The sequence below is a fragment of the Arvicola amphibius genome, chromosome 12 (genome assembly GCF_903992535.2).
Source record: "Arvicola amphibius chromosome 12, mArvAmp1.2, whole genome shotgun sequence".
NCBI classification, from domain to species: domain Eukaryota; kingdom Metazoa; phylum Chordata; class Mammalia; order Rodentia; family Cricetidae; genus Arvicola; species Arvicola amphibius.
The window spans coordinates 152,223,461-152,241,194 of NC_052058.2; the positions used below are offsets into that span (position 1 = coordinate 152,223,461).

Consider the following 17,734-nt stretch of genomic DNA (forward strand, 5'->3'; position numbering starts at 1 on the left):
CATCAGACGGGTACTAAGCGCCTGCTGTATGCCAGACCTAGACTGGTGGCTTTTGAAAGGCAACATGCATCACTTTGGGAGAGATGTGTATCTTTCAGGATGTGGATTTTAAGCAACAGAAATTATAACTTGGACCAACTTAGTGGAGAAAACAGCTATGGGAAGGATATTGGAGTAGATCACTCACAGAACCAAACAGTAGATCGATTAGCTTAGGGAAAGGAAGGAGCCTGCGCAGCTCCCAGTGGCTGCTCCCTTTATCCCCAATAGTTTCCTCCACCAAAATTCAAATTCTAGTCTGGGACTCAGGGACTCACAGGGTGGGAGAGAGGCAGCATTCCAAAAGTTGGGGATTATTTTCGAAACAGCATCTCAGGTAGCCCAGGCTGGCTTCAAACTCACTATCCGTAGTAGTTGAGAGACTGGCCCTGAACCTCCAAAGTGCTGGGATTGCAGGTGTGCCACACCCAGGCTAAGGGGGTTCCTCTCGGATGGAGAGTAGAAGGATGAAAAGGATTTGGTTGGCAATGCTGACAGATACCGCCCGATGCAGACACAAAGACTTCCCCCTGTGTTCTGTTCCCGCACCCACATTCAGCCAAAACCCAGTTCCCTGCTTAGAGAGGGACAGGCTCAGTACCCAACTACCAACCCTGAGTCTATTGATGAGGCTGCCATTGTCAAAGCCGGGTGCCGCTAGCTATGGCTTTTCAGTTTATAATCATAATCCCACCTTGAAATTCTGCACTCCGTGAACTGGCAAGATAAACCAAACTCAACCGTAATTATAGACCCTCCTGGATTTTGGCCTCTTGGGTTCAGTTCTCATGTATGGCCCCTTAGGAGTCTTGTCTGTGTGACAGGACCTTCTGTTGGACGTGGCAATGCCAGAAACTCTCCGTCCTGTCATGTAGCAACATTTTCTTTCTCCTGGAGAGTTCCGGCCAGCTGTATCCATAACCTCTTTTCACGGGTTGCTCAGGGGTCTAAGGACCCTGAATGGTGACTGCCTTGGCTTTCACCAAAGCCTACTGCATCTTTGAAGGTGGATATCTATCTCTCTTGGGGACCTAGCAGGGAGCTGGAGAGCTGCTTCTCAAAAGGGTAATTCTTGTTGACTAGAACATCATATTTGGTTCCAAATTCTGGACTCTCTACCATATTTTTCTTGCTAGGGCTTAACTGTGAGCTCTCTCTAGCACTGCCCATGTAATTCCCCAGTGTGCCACAGATAAACACCTCAGCACTGTTGGATCTGGCAGCCTGGTGGCAGAACCAGTTAGATCAGTAGCCTTCCCAGCTGGAGAGCTTTCAACTTGATTTAGGCCCAGCTAGGAGCTGGCAACCTTCTAGACTGATCAGTCAAAAAATGGACCTTAATAGCAAAGAGTTTGACTCATAGCACAAAGGGAGTTAAAAAAAAAAAAAGACCTTAACAGACCCATTTTCCACCAGAACTTTCTCAAGGAGTATGTGCTGCTTGCATTTTCAAGTCATATATTCTCTCTCTCTCTCTCTCTCTCTCTCTCTCTCTCTCTCTCTCTCTCTCTCTCACACACACACACACACACGAGTGTATTAAGGCATCCGGGGAAACTGCTGCTCCCCCTGCCATACAGACCACAGACGTAACACATCTCTTGGAGGAGGCTGGAAGGAGCCCTCACAGTGTGCATCTGGTTGTAAGAATAAGGGCTTCCTTCAAAGAGGTATTTGGTTGCCTGATTTCCTCTGCAGGTAAAGTCTAGAAATTGAGTAGGAGATCCTGACTTTTACCGTGGCAGCTGAGACTGGCCTATTGGTCCAATCAAATGCCTTTACATAGGTACCACTCAGGGACTGCCTGACCTTTTCCTACTCCTAGGACTCAGCCATTGATAAACCACAGCTCCAAGGCTGGTTCCTACACCCAAGTCTGTTAGTCACCCACCCAACTCTGCTTCTCCACTGCTGAGCAAGGGGGCAGCCCTGCTAGCCAGTACTCCAGGGGAAGCCCGCAGAGCCTCACCTACTCCTCACAGACGGAGTGGGGGGGGGGGTCCATCTTCTTTGTCCTGCCTGAAAATAGGCAGGTGGGGATGGATGCAAGCTAGGGACCCCAAAAAACATTTTTGTCTCCTGTAATCTTAGGACTTCTGTTTTTCTTGTGTTGGTCTTTGTGATTTGTGTTTCCTAGCTTGGCCCCATCCTCTATCCTCAGATGGCTCTTCCGTCCCAGCCTCCCAAGTCCCTGGGACTATAGGCACACATAAGTACAGCAGCTCTTTTGGTCTTTGATGTGACCTAGCATAGGCCAATATTTGTCCCAGATTCACGCTACTCAAAAATGGGGGAAACTGCCGGGGTTCGTGAGGTTCTATACTGGATGAAGCAACTCCGGTGAGTGTGTGCATCAGCAAATATGATCTGAGCCAGAATTCCGCAGCTCATCTTCCTGAGCAACATCTCACAAGTGTCTGCTTACTGAACAGTATGTTTCCTCTATTCTGTGTGGTTTCCTCTGGGCACAGTTTCTTCTTTTCCTCATGAGATGCTGCTTCTATCTCTACAGCTGCAGAGAGTGGACTCAGCTCATTGGCAGAACCTTAGCATAGCATCAGCAAAGGGAGGCTGTCTCCTGCCAGGGCACCAAGGAAATATTCCTGTCAGCTTGTGTTTGGAGCGCTCTGTATGCTGCTGGGCGAGGCTGTGTTTCAACTAGGGGCCGATTTCCAATTTTGCAGAATAGACATCTGGGTTTATTTTTAAGCCCAATCAATGGATGCAAGCTGCAAAAAGATTTCCACGGAACCACAGCAAGGTTCCTTCTTTCCCTCCTGTGGAAGGGGAGAGAAGCTACACCCATAAAGTCTCGCTGACATGACTGCCCGAATGTGAGCTGAACAAATGGGACACCAACAGATGTGCCAAACTGGATGGGGAAAAGCCTGTGAGACCTCAGCCCTACACAAAGAACCATAGGCAGCGGGGGAAAGCTGAGATGGAGAGAGGTGGGACTCCCTAGGGAAAAGCACACCAATCGGTTGTCTAGTGCCTAATGGTCAGCCCTAAAAACAAACCTACAAGGAACACTATGTGGACACACAGGTTATATTTAGGGATATACATGCATATACACATACATATATGCATGCAATAACAATGAGTAAAGAAGGCATGATTTGGAGGAGAATGGGAAGGGGTGCATACATGGGAGGGCTTGGATGGGGGAAAGGGGAGGGAGGGATGTTATGATTACATTATAATCTCAAAAACAAGTTGGGTGTGGCCAAAGCATCCCCTGGAACCCCAGTGCTGGGTGGTGGGAGACAGGGACAGGAATCACTGGGGCTCCTTGGTGTCTAGCCTAGCTCCAAGTGCAGTGAGAGCCCTGTAACAAAGGGAGTGATGGAGCAGGATGCCCAGTAGCACATGCACAGGCCTCTGCACGCACGTACACACGTGCACACATGTATATGCAATTCCGCCTCCCCAGAAACCCAACCCCCACCCCCATACATACAAAATTAAGAGAGTTCTCTTGTGGAGACTGCTGAGTCACCTGACCTTTTGTGGCTTTGTGGTTGCCACTGTCTCTGGGCAGGAGGTACTTCTTACTAGTACCAAATGTCCTGGAGCCAATAGAGTTTAGGAATAGTCTTCCTTCCTTTCTTTCTTTCTTTCTTTCTTTCTTTCTTTCTTTCTTTTTTCTTTTTTCTGTTCTTTCAAGAGAGGGTTTCTCTGTGTAACAGCCCTAGCTGTCCTAGAACTAGCTCTTGTAGACCAGGTTGGCCTCGAACTCACAGAGATCCACCTACCTCTGCTGCCCGAGTGCTAATACACAGCAGGGGATGTGTACCACACATGAGGAGGCCGTGGGTGGCTAGCGGAGTTTTAACAGGGGGTGACTGTATGGCTTCTGAACCGAGATAATGGTGTCATCCACTACTCCACTCTGCTTTTTAATAATTAATTGGTAAACTGGGCAGTGATGGTGTATGCTTTTAATCCCAGCACTCAGGAGGCAGAGGCAAGCAGATCTCTGAATTCAAGGGCAGCCTGGTCTACAAAGTAAATTCCAGGACAGTCAGGGCTTCAGAGGAACCTTTGTCAAAAAAAAAAAAAAACCCAGTAAATAACAACAACAATAATAATGTAACACATCCAGGCCCATGATGGAATATGTCCCCATTAATTCAAGAAGGTGACAGTTCTGGCCAAATTAAATGCCCTGGATGCATGCTAAACCTCTTTAGTTTCACCATTTCTGATAAAGATTCTGACTGGAACAGACCAGCTCAGGTCCTCCATGGGATTCCTGAAGCAGGCAGGAGATCAGTGGGGAGCAGATCGCCAGGTCTTGGCCTCTGTTATGGGAGCCTTTTCCCAGCTTCCTGCTCCTGGTGAGCCAGAATGGTCAAAGAAACAATTGGTTACCACTTATCTAGGCTGCTGCTGCACAGCCCAAGACCCCTTTTGTGGCACCTACCCTCCATGGGCTATGGTGGGGTAGGTGGCGGCTCACAGCTGCTCTCTTCTGAACCAACAGGAAGCAAAGTTACCTGGGAGGCAACATCAGGGCCTCCTCTCCTGCTGGCCCACAGCCCACAGAGGATTTGGCAGGCTGCAGGACATGCTCTTCATTTCCCCTGTGTAGCTGAGCAGAAGCAGGCTCCAGCCATACAGGCCTTCAACCTGGCCGACACGGCATTGCACTGTTCTCTCGGGGACCCCAGGGTCATGGGGGTCATCCAGGCAGACCGTGTTCTTGGAGTAGTTGGGCTCTTACTCAGGGTGTTGGGCTGGCTGCCTGGTACAGTCATCCCTCACAGAATTCACACTGGGGCTCACTTGGAAAGTCATCCAGGGACACAATGTCCTTTGCAGTACAGATCATGAGCAGAGACTGTATGTATTTCACAATGGAGGCGTCCAAGTTTGGGCCAGAATCCATCCTGGCCACCGAGCAGCAGACAAAATGGAAACAAGGGTTAGATACTGTTTTAGGGTTTCTATTGCTGTGAAGAGACACCGTGACCATGGCAACACTTATAAAGGAAAACATTCAATTGGGATGGCTCACTTAGAGGTCAGAGGTTCAGTCCATTATCATCATGGTGCAACACGTCGGCATGAAGGCAGATATGGTGCTGGAAAAGTAGCTGAGGGGGCTCGAGAGATGGCTCAGAGGTTAAGAGCTCTGCTTGCTCTTCCAGAGGACCTGAGTTCAATTCCCAGCAACCATATGGTGGCTCACAACCATCTGTAATGAGATCTGGTCCCTCTTCTGGTGTGTGGGCATACATGCCAGCAGCACATTGTATGCATAATAAATAAATAAATCTTTAAAAAAAGAAAGAAAAAGTAACTGAGGCTCCTAATCTTGCAGGCAACAGGAAGTGGACTGTCCCACTGGGTGTGGCTTGAGCATATGTGAGACAGCAAAGCCCGCCCCCACAGTAACACACTTCCTCCAACAAGGCCACACCCACTCCAACAAAGCCACGCCTCCTAATAGTGTCATTTCCTTTTGTAGGTTTTTTTTTTTTTCACTTTTTGGCTCTTTACTCTTTTGGGGGAACTGCCACCCTGCTCCCGAATAAATACATGAAGTTTTATTCTTTCTTTTGAATGCCTGGTTTTAGTTTGGCTTATTTCTAGCCAGCTTTTCTTAAATTAACCCATCTACCTTTGGCCTCTGGGTTTTTTCCTTTTCTTACTTCTGTATCTCTTACTTCCACTCTTACTCTGTGGCTGGCTGGGCGGCTGGTCCCTTCTTTCCTAGCTCCTTGATCTCTCTTGCTTTCTTTTTTTTTTTTTTTTTTTTTGGTTTTTCGAGACAGGGTTTCTCTGTAGCTTTGGAGCCTGTCCTGGAACTAGCTCTTGTAGACCAGGCTGGCCTCGAACTCACAGAGATCCGCCTGCCTCTGCCTCCCGAGTGCTGGGATTAAAGGTGTGCGCCACCGCCGCCCGGCTTCTCTTGCTTTCTTATCCCTCTTTTCCTCCTTCTATTTATTCTCTCTCCCTGCTAGCCCAGTCTATCTCTCTCCTGCTCAGCTATTGGCCATTCAGACCAATCAGATGTTTTAGACAGGCAAAGTGACACAGCTTCACAGAGCCAAACAAATGCAACATAGAAGAATGCAACACATCTTTGCATTATTAAAACAAATGTTCCACAGCATAAACAAATGTAACACACCTTTAATATTCTACAATACTCTTTGGGGGCCATTTTCTTTCAGATCACCACCAATTCCTCAAGAGCAAACTTAGATTCCCTAAATCCCAATATGGGGTACAGCTGCACGGTCGGTTCACCTCATGTTGTTTCTCCCCCAAGCAGTCACTCCCTTATGGTGCTGGCTCCCTGCCACACCTCTGTGGAAAGAAGACAGGCAGTGCCTACTTCACAGAGTCTTTGTGACTGGATTCTCTGAGACAGTGCAGACAGAGCTCTGCGTGATCAGCTTGCCATCCATGAAGTTCTCGAGTAACCATATGGTTGCCCCATCTCCTGGAACTCAATGATCTAACTCAGAACCCCTCACACACCGCTTTTCTCCTTCATGCTGGGGCCCTGCTGTCTTTCCAGTCCCTACAGGGTGGTGACTAGCAACATACCTCTGTTCCTGACCCTGACTGCTGACTTTCCAGCTCTCATCTGTCTGGGAGGAAGTTGGCTCTGCCTGGGGAACGGAAGACTGGTGGGAACCACTAGGAGATGACACAGGAGCCTGCTGACCCATGAGCTGGTTAGGCACCTACACATTCTCCTAGTCATGGACCTGAAGGCATGGGGTGACGAGCCTTGCTTCTGTAGGCATGACAAAGTGGAAGGAGTGTTTCCAGGTCAGTCATGGTACGTGGGGATCAACTCAGGTGCTAGAGTACTTGTATAAGGGCCTGAGTTGATCACCAGCTCTGTATAAATCAGGCATGGTGGATACTCAAGCCTGTAATCCCAGCATTAGGGCATTGGAGGCAGAGGATCAAAAGTTCAAGGTCATCTGTGGCTACATGGTGAGTTTCAGGCCATCATGGGATACATGAAACCATATATCATTTTTTTTTAATAAAGAAAGGTTTTTTGTTTTTATTTTTTTAAGCACAATAACTGGGTTTGTAGTACATTAGTCACCTTCTCTCACAGGGAGCAAGGTGATGGACTAAACAAGGATTCATTTTTGCCTTCATAACTAATAGATTCACCTGTAAGTGTTGAGCTCTCAGCTAACGAGTCAACGAAAGCAAATTGAACAGTCCCTTCACCTCCCTTCACCCTCGCCAGTAGCAGAAGGAAAATGGTTCACTCTGAAGAAAGATGTAGCCTTTGCCGTAAAACCCATGGAGGCCAGAGTGGCTGGAGGGAAGGTGGGTGTTGGTTTGCAGACTATCTTAACTTGCTCGGACTGAAAAGGAAACAGCTTAGATGTCACTGAGTGTGTGAGGTTGAGCTGAGCCAGACGAAAATTAAAGCGTAATGAAGTCGCCATTCCAAAGCTCCAGCCAATTAGATGTCTGCAAACAACGATCTCTTGACTGAGTCAGTTCTCCCCGCTGATAGCACTGAGCCCTGCTGGGTGCGAGGGCCATGTGTCCTTCCTCTAACCAGTCCTGCACTGTGACGGAGGTCCATGGGCAGCAGACTCGTCCTTTCACTCGGTGTTGGACAGTGGCTGTGACCATCTGACGGCCTGAGAAGGGCTCCTTGCTAGCTGTTTGGCTAAGGATTTTCCTGAAATGGGAGATGGCTCCTAAAAAAGCTAAATCAACTAGGGGGCTGCTTTCAGGGAGCGGCATGGGACTGGGGGTTGAGGCGGCGGCAGCTTTTTCTTGGTCATTTGGTATCAGAGGGATGACGTATGCATTCATATGGTCTCCTCTTCCAGGTCTCCTCTTCCAGGACCCGGTGCCCTGTTTACTCATCCTTGTGCCTCCCTCAGCTGGCCTGGTGGGGTACCATGCCCTCAGGGAACAGATCTCAGCAGAGGGGGCCAGTGAGGCAGTAAGGCAGAGAGGCAGAAGCCGGACATTCACCCATCCCCCTGCTCTCTGTCCTTCCCTGGTGTCTGCATCCAGTCCTTCAACCTCCCGGGTTGTCAGTTGCTTTCATTCTTTGCTCTTTTGGCTCTTTGTGTTTTTACTCTTTGGGGGGGCCTGCCACCCAGTTCCCAAATCATGATACAAGGAGGCTTATTCTTTTTTTGTGGGGGGGGAGGTATTTGGCTTACACTTCCATATCATACTTCATCATCCAAGGAAGTCAGGACAGGAACTCAAACAGGGTAAGAACTTAGAGGCAGGAGCTGATGCAGAGGCCATGAGGGTTGCTACGTACTGGCTTGTTCTTCATGTCTTGCTCAGCCTGCTTTATTACAGGATGCAGGACCACCAGCCCAGGGATGACACCATCTTCACTGGGCTGGGTCCTCTCCCATCAATCACTAGTTAAGAACATGTTCTAAAGGCTCACCTACACCTCAACTAAGGGTTTATCAATCTTAACCCTTTGTTTCACTGATTCTTTGTGTTACTGTTTTTTGTTTCCACCTTATTGATTATAGAGGCTTATTATTAATTATAAATGCCTGGCCTTAGCTTGGCTTGTTTCTTGTCAACTTTTTTTTCTTTCTTTCTTTTTCTTTTCTTTATTGCTAGCTTTTCTGAACTTAAATTATCCCATCTACCTTTTGCCTCTGGGCTTTTTTCCTCTTCTTACTTCTGTGTAGCTCACTTTCTACTCTTACTCCATGGCTGGCTGAGTGTTAGCCCCTAGTTTCCCCCATCCTTATTCTCTTGTTCTGTCTCCCCCACTTCCTCATTTCTTCTCTTATTTATTCTCTCTGCCTGCCAGCCCCATCTATCCTTCCTCCTGCTTGCTACTGGCCCTTCAGCTCTCTATTAGACCAACCAGGTGTTTTAGGCCTCACAGATTTAAACGAATGTAACATAAAAAAATGCAACACATCTTTGAATCATCAAAACAAACATTCTACAGCATAAACAAGTGTAACATGCCTTAAAATAATATTCCACAATATTCCCAACTGCCCAGTCTCTGTGCCTCAAAGACATTTGACTTCCTGGGTGTGATCTCTGCTGGCCACTCTAACACTGAGGGGATCAGCCTGGGAATGACTTGGGGCATCCTGGGATTGCGGCGAACCCCTCTGGCCAGCAGGGAAGAACGACCACTGAGTCGAGGATTCTTCTCAAATCACGCTTTATTGGAGCCTCTTGATTGTAGGGAGAGCAGAAAGCGAAGGGCGCAGAGCACTAAACGGCAGCCGCTTATATAGGGAGAGCGGACACGGGTCGTGCCTGGATTGGCTACTCGCTCGTCTTTCGATGCCCCCGGCCATGGGATTGGCCAAGATTACTGCGCACTACTGCGCATGCGAGAGGTTCCATCTACAGCCTTGCCTAATATGGAGTTGTTTACTTGGTGGTGCAGGGGCTTGGCGCCATCTTGTAATGGCGGCCAGCAAATCGGCTCCCTGCATGGGATGTAGGAAGGGAGCAGTGTGCCAAGACGTCCAAGATGGGCCAGGGACAGCAAAGACAGCTGCCAGCTTGCCAGGGCTGGGCTCCCTGCCAAGCACTTGGTTTAATCCTCAGAGTTAGTTCCCACCCTCAGCGGTTCACAGATGAGGGAATATGTTAATTTCAGAGTTCAGGGTGAATCTAGATCTCTGGGCTCCAAGCTCAAGGTTCATCTTGTGACGTGCAGCACATTAAATTCTTGTTGGAGGCCAGAGCCCTGAGGCTCCAACGTAGGGCAGAAACGGCCAACACACTGCTGGATGTAGGCACCTCGGGCCTGCTTCTGGACACCGAGAGGAAGAAAAGGCAGAGGAAATGGGTTGGGGGCACGAAAGGAGCCACTGAAAAGGACAGAGGCATCAAAATGGATAAAATCCTTTCCTTTCATCTAGGCTGAGTATCAGCTCTGGTCCCATCCCAGTCTTGTTCAAGGTAAATGTTTATTTTATGTCCAAGGGTGTCTAGGGCCCAGAATGTGGGTGTTGGATCTCTGTCAGATAAGCAAGCTTTGAAGACCCTGAGGTAGTAAGATTTCCTATTGGAAAATGAATAAAATAAAATAGTATACAGTTTGGGAAATAAGGGACATTCCTGCTCTCTGTATTCTTAACCTCCCCGTTTCATTCTGCATATGTAGTGATTGCTGGCTAAAGGTCAGGTGTAGAGTGCACACCTGTAATTCCAGTACTGATGTGGAGGCAGGAAGATTGGACATTTAAGGCCATCCTCAGCTACACAGCACGTTCAAAGTCAGCCTGGACTAGAGGAGACCCTAGTCCTCCAACCCCAATAGAAAAGGAAGTTTCCCAAGAGCAGTGGGTACCCTGACTTAAATCTCTCCTTTTCCAGATGTCTGAAACAGCCAGTGGGTGCCTCTGTGTGAGGAGTATCTTTTGTGTATGTGATAAAGGGCCACTAATTATTAAACAGACATTATTAATCCTATCGCGTAGGTTTAATGTTTAGTTTCAGGACTAAAGATGGAAGTGTTGTTTCTCAACTTGGCACATGTTGCTTGGACAGGAAGGAAGAAAGGAAAGAAGGAAGGAAGGAAGGAAGGAAGGAAGGAAGGAAGGAGGGAGGGAGGGAGGGAGGGAGGGAGGGAAGGAAGGAAGGAAGGAAGGAAGGCAGGCAGGCAGGACGGGAGGAAGGAAGGAAGGAGGGAGAGAGGGAGGGAGGGAGGGAGGAGGGAAGGAAGGAAGAAGGGAAGGAGGGCGGGTGGGCAGGCAGGAAGGAAGGGGAAGAAGGAAGGAAATGGTGGGAGTTTGGTTTACTTTCATGACTGTACGATGCTTAGACCTGAGTCACCCCATTTGTGACAGACACTGCTCCCCGTATCTCCCAGTTTCGGAAGATGAGTTGCTGATCCTTGAGAAGAGGAAGCTGAATGAGAGACTGCATGTAAACAAATCACCAGAATGGCTGGCAGAGGAGCAGGGGAGAATGGGGACAACCAAGGTGGCTTCCTGGAGGAGGCAGCCAGAAGCAAGGCCCAGGAGAGGTCAGTGCGGGAAAGAACAACAGACAGAGGGCCTGGCCTTGAGTGGGCCTGGTTTCCCATCTCCTTCCCCCCACCCTGAAACAGGGCTGGAGTCCCTGCCTCGGCTATGGCCCTGAGCTCTGGGGAGGTCCAACCTACTACAGCTTTGAACTCTGCCCAGGAACAGGTCAAAGCCCAAGCAGGTTGGCCTCAGCCCTCCCCACAGCAACCTGTCCTTCAGCCAGCCTTCCCGACACTGCCTGCTCACAACAAATCCGTGAGTAGCCCAGGCTCCTCTCCCCTCTCTCTGCAGCTGTGCACCTGCCTGGGCGAGCCCAGGTAGCAGGCATCCCCAGCTCTCCAGGCAGGCTCCACAAGCTGCCCCCCCCCCCTTGCGGGAGAGTGTGTCTGGGGAGACCTGCTTAACCAGCAGGTGTTTGGACAGAGTAGGAGACCCCTGAGGCTCGGAGAAGAGGGAACTGCAATAGGAAAAGCGGATTCGGGGGCTCTTGTTTTCAGATGAGCTAAAATCGAAAAGCGGCGTCACCGAAAAGGTGAATGTTGGGCTTGGAATGGAGAAGCCCAGGGGCAGGACTGGATTCAGCTATGTTTGGATCCTGGGGCTGGATGGATGAAATGAACACTTCATTTGCTGACAATGTTTTTCACCTGTTGTAGGAAGCGATGGCCATTAGGGCCTCTTTTTGGGACAGTGTCCGTACCAGGTGCAGAAACCAGTCCTTCTTTTCCTTCCTGGGACAGTTAGTTCACCATTTCTCCAGGAATACCCGGAACTTGCAAGGAGTTGCCTCTCAGAGGATCAGGCATGAGGGCAGGAAGGGGGTCTTTCCCTCTCTCTGGTTCTTCTTGTCTCATTGGGCCATCCCTTCAGCTTTGGGACTTTCCCGACTTCTTTGTCTTTCAGCTGAAGAGGCTGTCTCATGGCAGACGACACACCGAGGCAGAGAGAGTCCTTCTCTCTCACACCTGTGATGCATGGCCTGGAGAACATGGGAGCTGAGTTCTTGGAAAGGATGGTTGGTCTGTCCCCTCTCCCGATAGCGCCTCCTCGGCTTGACCACCACTGCTTGGTGGGAGGGCCTTGGTCTGCCTGCTTCCTTCCCTCTGCCCTGCTCACCTCCCCCCCTTCCCCCCCCCCCCCCCCCCCCCCCCCCCGGCACAGAGTGCATCCTTTATTTCTGCCTCTCTACTGTGTCCTGAGTACCCACTGTGTGCTGCCCTGTCTGTCCTCACTCGAAAGGTCAGCAAAAGTCCCTGGAGGGGGGAGAACATCTGATCTGATTGAGGAGCCAATGATAGAGTGGGGTGTCTGAGGGAGCCCCAGCTTACAAACAAGGCAGTCTTGCCTTGGCTCTCCAAAGGCCAAGCTGAGGACCACAGCTCCAACTGTGAAGCCTATTATGATACCCTCCGTTCCCCCGCCCTTCCTAACCAGGCTCCCTCTCCTTTACTAAATGGCTTCCCACTCCCACAAATGACAACCTAGACAAGAGGCGCCCTGGAGTGACGTGGTGGGTGAGCTGCCTGGGACTTTCCTTAGGTATTTCCTTCTGGCCTCCAGGAAGCCACAGTGTTTCTGTACACAGCAGATACTCAATGCATGCTTTGCAGAGTTTAATTAGGTAGCCCCCATTTCCCATGGAGAAGTCCAGTCTCTACCTCTGTCCGCTCGTGAGGGTGCCTGTGCGTGCACAGGGCAGGAGATGGGCAGTCTTTCCTATCTCCATGCCCTTCAAGTGTAGTTGTCTCCTGGTGGGAAGACTGGCCCTGACTGTACCTTGTTGGTTTTAGGAGGAAGGCCAGCTCCCCAGGAACTCAAGCCCTCTGGAGGACGGGGGCAGCAAGAACCAAGCAGCGTCAGAACCCAGCTCCAGATGGTAGGTGATCTTAGCGAGAGACTCAGGTCACCAGGAAAAGAGAATCCAAGTCTGTCCAAGGGAGGTCAAGGGGAAGCGAGGTTTGCAGGCCTCTGCCTCAGGAGCCAGGCAGGGCGGGGCGCCACCCCCCTGTCTGGAAGCAGCCAGGATGTCATGCCAGGAGGAAGCCCAATGCATGCCTGGCACTTCTCAGGCCTCTCTGCCACCTCCCTCTTCTGCCTTACTCCATTCAGTTGCGGAGCCATTTTGGGGACTCCAAGACTTAATCTGTAATACTCCTCCTGCCTTGGGCTAGACTTCCTGCTTTACCCAGAGCGGAAGGGACCAACCCACAGGATCTGGCATGAGCCTAGAGGGTCCTGGGTGGCCAAATTCAGCTATGAACAGAGCAGGAAGGACAGCCCAAGGACAGGGTGTGGCAGTGAGGGGGGATCCTCTTGTTTCTTGGGGAAACTGGAGAAGATACCTTGTTCCCCCCAGGTGGGGAATGCTTGCAACAGCAGCAGAGGGTTGAATTTTATGAGCAACGGGGCGCTTGGCTAACCTAGAGGGCCCTAGAGGAGATTTGGGTAGCAGCTGTTCCTCTAGGGACAGGCAAGTGACCAATTGACCAGAGGACTAGTGTCCATTCTGGATGCCCAAGGCAGTGAGGGCGGCTGACTGTATACTTTTTCATGTCCTGTATCTTGAATAGGCACTAAGGACCCAGACAATAAATGTCCCTGTCCTAGGGGAACCAATGCAGAGCTGAGAACCTCTCCATCTTGCTCACTGAGCAGGGGGAAGCAGGGAGGAGGTTGGGCAGTCGTGGCTGTGCTTTTCTGAATGCCCATAAACTTCTGCCTGTGGGTTGGTTCCCTCCATCACCCAAGAGCAGGGCTGGCCTTGAGTGGCCCCACGTCTCCAGATGTATAGAACCATGTCTTGTGTCTTTAGACTGTGGTGGCTTTTCAGCCTGGTTAGATAGCAGGGCCAGCCTGGGGTTATCCCATGATTGCACCGGGCACATACCTGAGTAGCTTCTACCTGTGGGTTGGGAGGCTCTCTGGTGGGGTGGAAGTTGGGGGCCATTTATGAACGCTGGCGGTCCTTTCCTCAGGAGGAGCCTGCAGCTGACCGTGCGAGCAAGAAGCTTCTACAGGGAGCACAAGCAGCTGTTTGGATGGATCCTCACAGGCCTGCTCTGTACTGGTGAGTGGGGACCCACTCTGCCCCATTGAGGGGACAGTCACTACCCCTCTAGTCTCCATGTCACAAAGTGGGCTCATTCACTCACCCCATCAACCAATAAGGTTTGTGGAGCATCAACTTGGCCAGCTCAAGATAGGCGCTCAGGTCTCCGTCAAGCCCAACTAGATCCTAGTCCCAAATCCTTCCCCAGGAGCAATGGGGAGGCCCAAATATGCTCACTCAGGGCAACAAGCCACCTGGGAGGATGGTAGCGTTCAGGGCTATGGTCTTGGAATAGCTAGGTAGAGGGGAGGGTAAAAAGGGCTGAGACCCTCCCATACCCCACCCCTCAAAGAGCAAAGGTCAGGGAGCAAAGGTGAACAGCATCAGGGTGTGGGCTTTGATAGTCTAAGCGTGTCTGGAGGGTAAAGTTTCTGCAGGGTGCCCAGCCTGGGTCTCCCGAGGCTGGAGGACTCTGAAGGATGCAGCAATTAGGAGCGAGGAAGGGAGTTGATGTATTCAGGAACTTGAATTTGACTCTGAGGTCCAGAGACAGGCACAGAAGGATTTAAACTGAGAAGTGTGCAGATGGATCTCATGCGGGGAGACCGGAAATGGCTATAGGAGAGACAGAAGACAGTGAGGCTTGAGTGTGTGTGAGGATGAAGTAAGGGCAGATGGGGATGATCTGAGAATCCAGACGGTGATTGGTGCTTGCTGAACCTGGGACGTGACCGAGTGTGCAGGGTGGAGGCGGTATCAGGATAAGGCTGCCTTAGTTTCCTGCTTGGATGACGGACACACACACACACATACAAACACACACACATATACTAACACACACATACAAACACATATATACACACACACACAACACAACAGACACAGGGGTTCCTTCCACAGAGCACAGGGGGATGAGGTGATCTGTACGGGGAGGGAGAGATCGGATCCATTTGCTAGGGTAGCACTCCTAAGCCATGGGCAGATGAAGTCATTTCCAGAGGATCTTTGCAGAACGATTTGAGAAACGAGTTAGGGACAGAAAGTCTGGAACCAGCTACATAGAAAGTGCTTGCAGAAACCAAGGGCTTCAAAGAGAGGAAAAAACCAACAGTAATGTCTACAGAGCGTCAGCGATAAGGGATGAGCAGTGTCCACTGATTTAGGGACAGCGATGGAAAGGTGGCTTTAGGGTTGTGGTGTGTACCTCTAATTCTAACCCTCAGAAAGCAGAGGCAGGCAGCTCTCTGCGAGTTCAAGGCCAGTCTGGCCTATGGAGTGAGTTCTAAGTCAGCCAGAGCTACACAGTGAGACCCTGCAGTGAAGAATAGGAATGGACGAGAGATCAGGCGAGGGAGACAGGAAGTAAAGATGACTTCTTCAGAGAAGTATTTTTGTTTGTTTGTTTTTAAAGATAGAGTCTCACTTTGTAGCTTAGGCTAGCCTCAAATTCACCATATAGAACAGGCTAACCTCGAACTCATAGCAATCCTCCTGCCTTAGACTCCTGATTGCTGAAATTCTAGGCTTGAGACAGCATTCCCTGCTGAGAGAAAGAAGGAAGTACTAGAGGTCAGGGTGTGACCAAAGATTGAAGACAGCCAGACAAGTCGTTGTCGTCGTCGTCGTCGTCTTCTTCTTCTTCTTCTTCTTCTTCTTCTTCTTCTTCTTCTTCTTCTTCTTCTTCTTCTTCTTCTTCTTCCTCTTCCTCTTCCTCTTCCTCTTCCTCTTCCTCTTCCTCTTCTCCTCCTCCTCCGCCTATCTTTATTCTTTCTTCAAGACAGGGTTTCTCTGTGTAACCCTGGCTGTCCTGGAACTAGCTCTGTAGACCAGGCTGGCATTGAACTCATAGAGATTGGGATTAAAGGCGTGCACCAACCCCACCCAGCCTAACCGTGTGTTCTTGATGGAACACACTTTGAACCTATTTCTGAGCTAAGGAGACTTTTTAGAAAGAAGCTGGAAAAACGCCATGCTGGTGGCTGGAGGACTGGGAGGAAAGGCCAGCTTCATCTATATAGTGAACTGGAGGCCATCCTGGGCTACATTAGCCCCTTTGTCTCCATAGCTTGGTCAGGGAGATGGTGGCTCAGTGGCCAAAGATACCTGTCACACAGGTCTGGGGACTTGAGTTATCTGTCTAACACCCAGGTAGGTGTCCAGGGAGAGCGCAGGCTCTCAAAAGTTGTCCTGACCTCCACACCTGTGCGGTGGCACCGCCTAGTACCACACGATAAATTCCAGTTTTCTTCTTAAGTGGTCTGGGGTGGCAGCTCACTTGGTAGGGATCCCACCAGTGTGAGCAGAAGCCTGTGTTCAGTCCTAGCACTGCACAAAACTGGGAACTGGCGTGTCCCGGACTCTCAGCCCTCCAGAGGCGGAGGAGGCCAGGTCAGAATTCAAGGTCATCTTTGGCTATGTGATGAACTGTTTGCCCTCATGGGCTATAAGGTCCTGGGCTTGTTGTTTGGGTTATAATTCAAGGTTGTCTTGGTTCTAGGAGGGAGAGAGGGAGGCAGGCCTTGCAGCTGGAAGGGGTGACGAGAACCTTGCTCTGTGTGAGCTCCCTGGGGGAGAGAAAGGAAGCTTCATTTGTACGTTTTCTTGACTTACACTTCAATTCTGTCAACCGTTGAGTGACCAGAGCTTGATTTGGTGACTCTGGACTGTTCCCTCAGGACCCGTTCACCAGCAGGTCCTCATCACTACCATTCCTAGGTGTCTACTGACCCATCTCCTTCTGTGGCTGTCCTGGCTTCTCTCAGGGCAGGTAACTCTGGTGTCCCTTCCCCCAGTGTGCACCTGCCCTGGGCTCTCACCTCCCCTCATTTCTGCGGGGGTCTTTCCCAGAGCTCCTCTGTTTGCTGCAGTGTGCAGTACTCACAGGTCCTGCCTACCTACACGCCACACCCAGCGTTCCTCTGCCCTGTGGGACTCCTATCAGGAAGTGAGGCCTGGGGTCCCTCCCCTTGCCATGCCACAAAACCCTGGGCTTGGGCCAGTTTGTGAGGTCCACACCTCCATCTTCCCTGGCCCAGAACACTTGCTGTGTGGTAGATGAGGTGAGACTCATATCTGAACTCTTTACCTCATATTTATATCAGTGGCTAAGTCCTTTCCACTCTTCAAGAGCCCTGGATCTTAAAACTCAAAAACCAGGGAGAAGCATTCCCTTACTGCTGTTGCCAGGTTCCTTTTCTGAGGCAAACGCTCAGACTGGCTCAGTGGCCCACAGGAGAGCCAGACTGAGGAAGAGGAAACTCCAGGAGCACAGTGTCGCGGGTGAGGTTGGGAGATGGGATCCATCAGTAAAGTTCTTGACACATAAGCACGGGTCCCCAACATTCGTGTGAAGAACTCCATCTTGAGTCTGTTCTTTTAGGTAGGAGATGTATTAGTAGCGAGTGATATGGGGTATGGTGTCCATTGGGGAAGAGAACCCATGTGCTCAGACATGGGTTCAAGCCAATAGAAAGCCTTTATTAGCCAGACAGCAACTACTCTGGGTGTTCAGGATCCCAGTGTAGCACCGAGACTTTCTCAGAGTGAGCACAAAAACCATGCCCTGGTTGACATACTCAGTTAACAAGAACAGTTAGCTAGAAGTGGAACTACAAAAGCCAAAAGGCAAGGCTAGTGCATTTTGAGACTTTCCCAGATC

The 17,734-nt window shown here is 50.3% G+C and overlaps 1 protein-coding gene across 1 annotated transcript in view; it reads left to right on the forward strand.

Moving 5' to 3' along the window:
• The first annotated feature begins 11,445 nt into the window (after positions 1-11,445).
• Slc28a1 (solute carrier family 28 member 1) overlaps positions 11,446-17,734 on the forward strand; it is a 43,829-nt gene continuing 37,540 nt past the window's right edge. The window contains exons 1-4 of the mRNA XM_038313908.1: positions 11,446-11,559; positions 11,931-12,042; positions 12,818-12,903; positions 14,003-14,094. Coding sequence (XP_038169836.1) covers positions 11,947-12,042; positions 12,818-12,903; positions 14,003-14,094 — 274 coding nt within the window. The 5' untranslated portion in view covers positions 11,446-11,559; positions 11,931-11,946. The remainder of the gene's footprint in view (positions 11,560-11,930; positions 12,043-12,817; positions 12,904-14,002; positions 14,095-17,734) is intronic.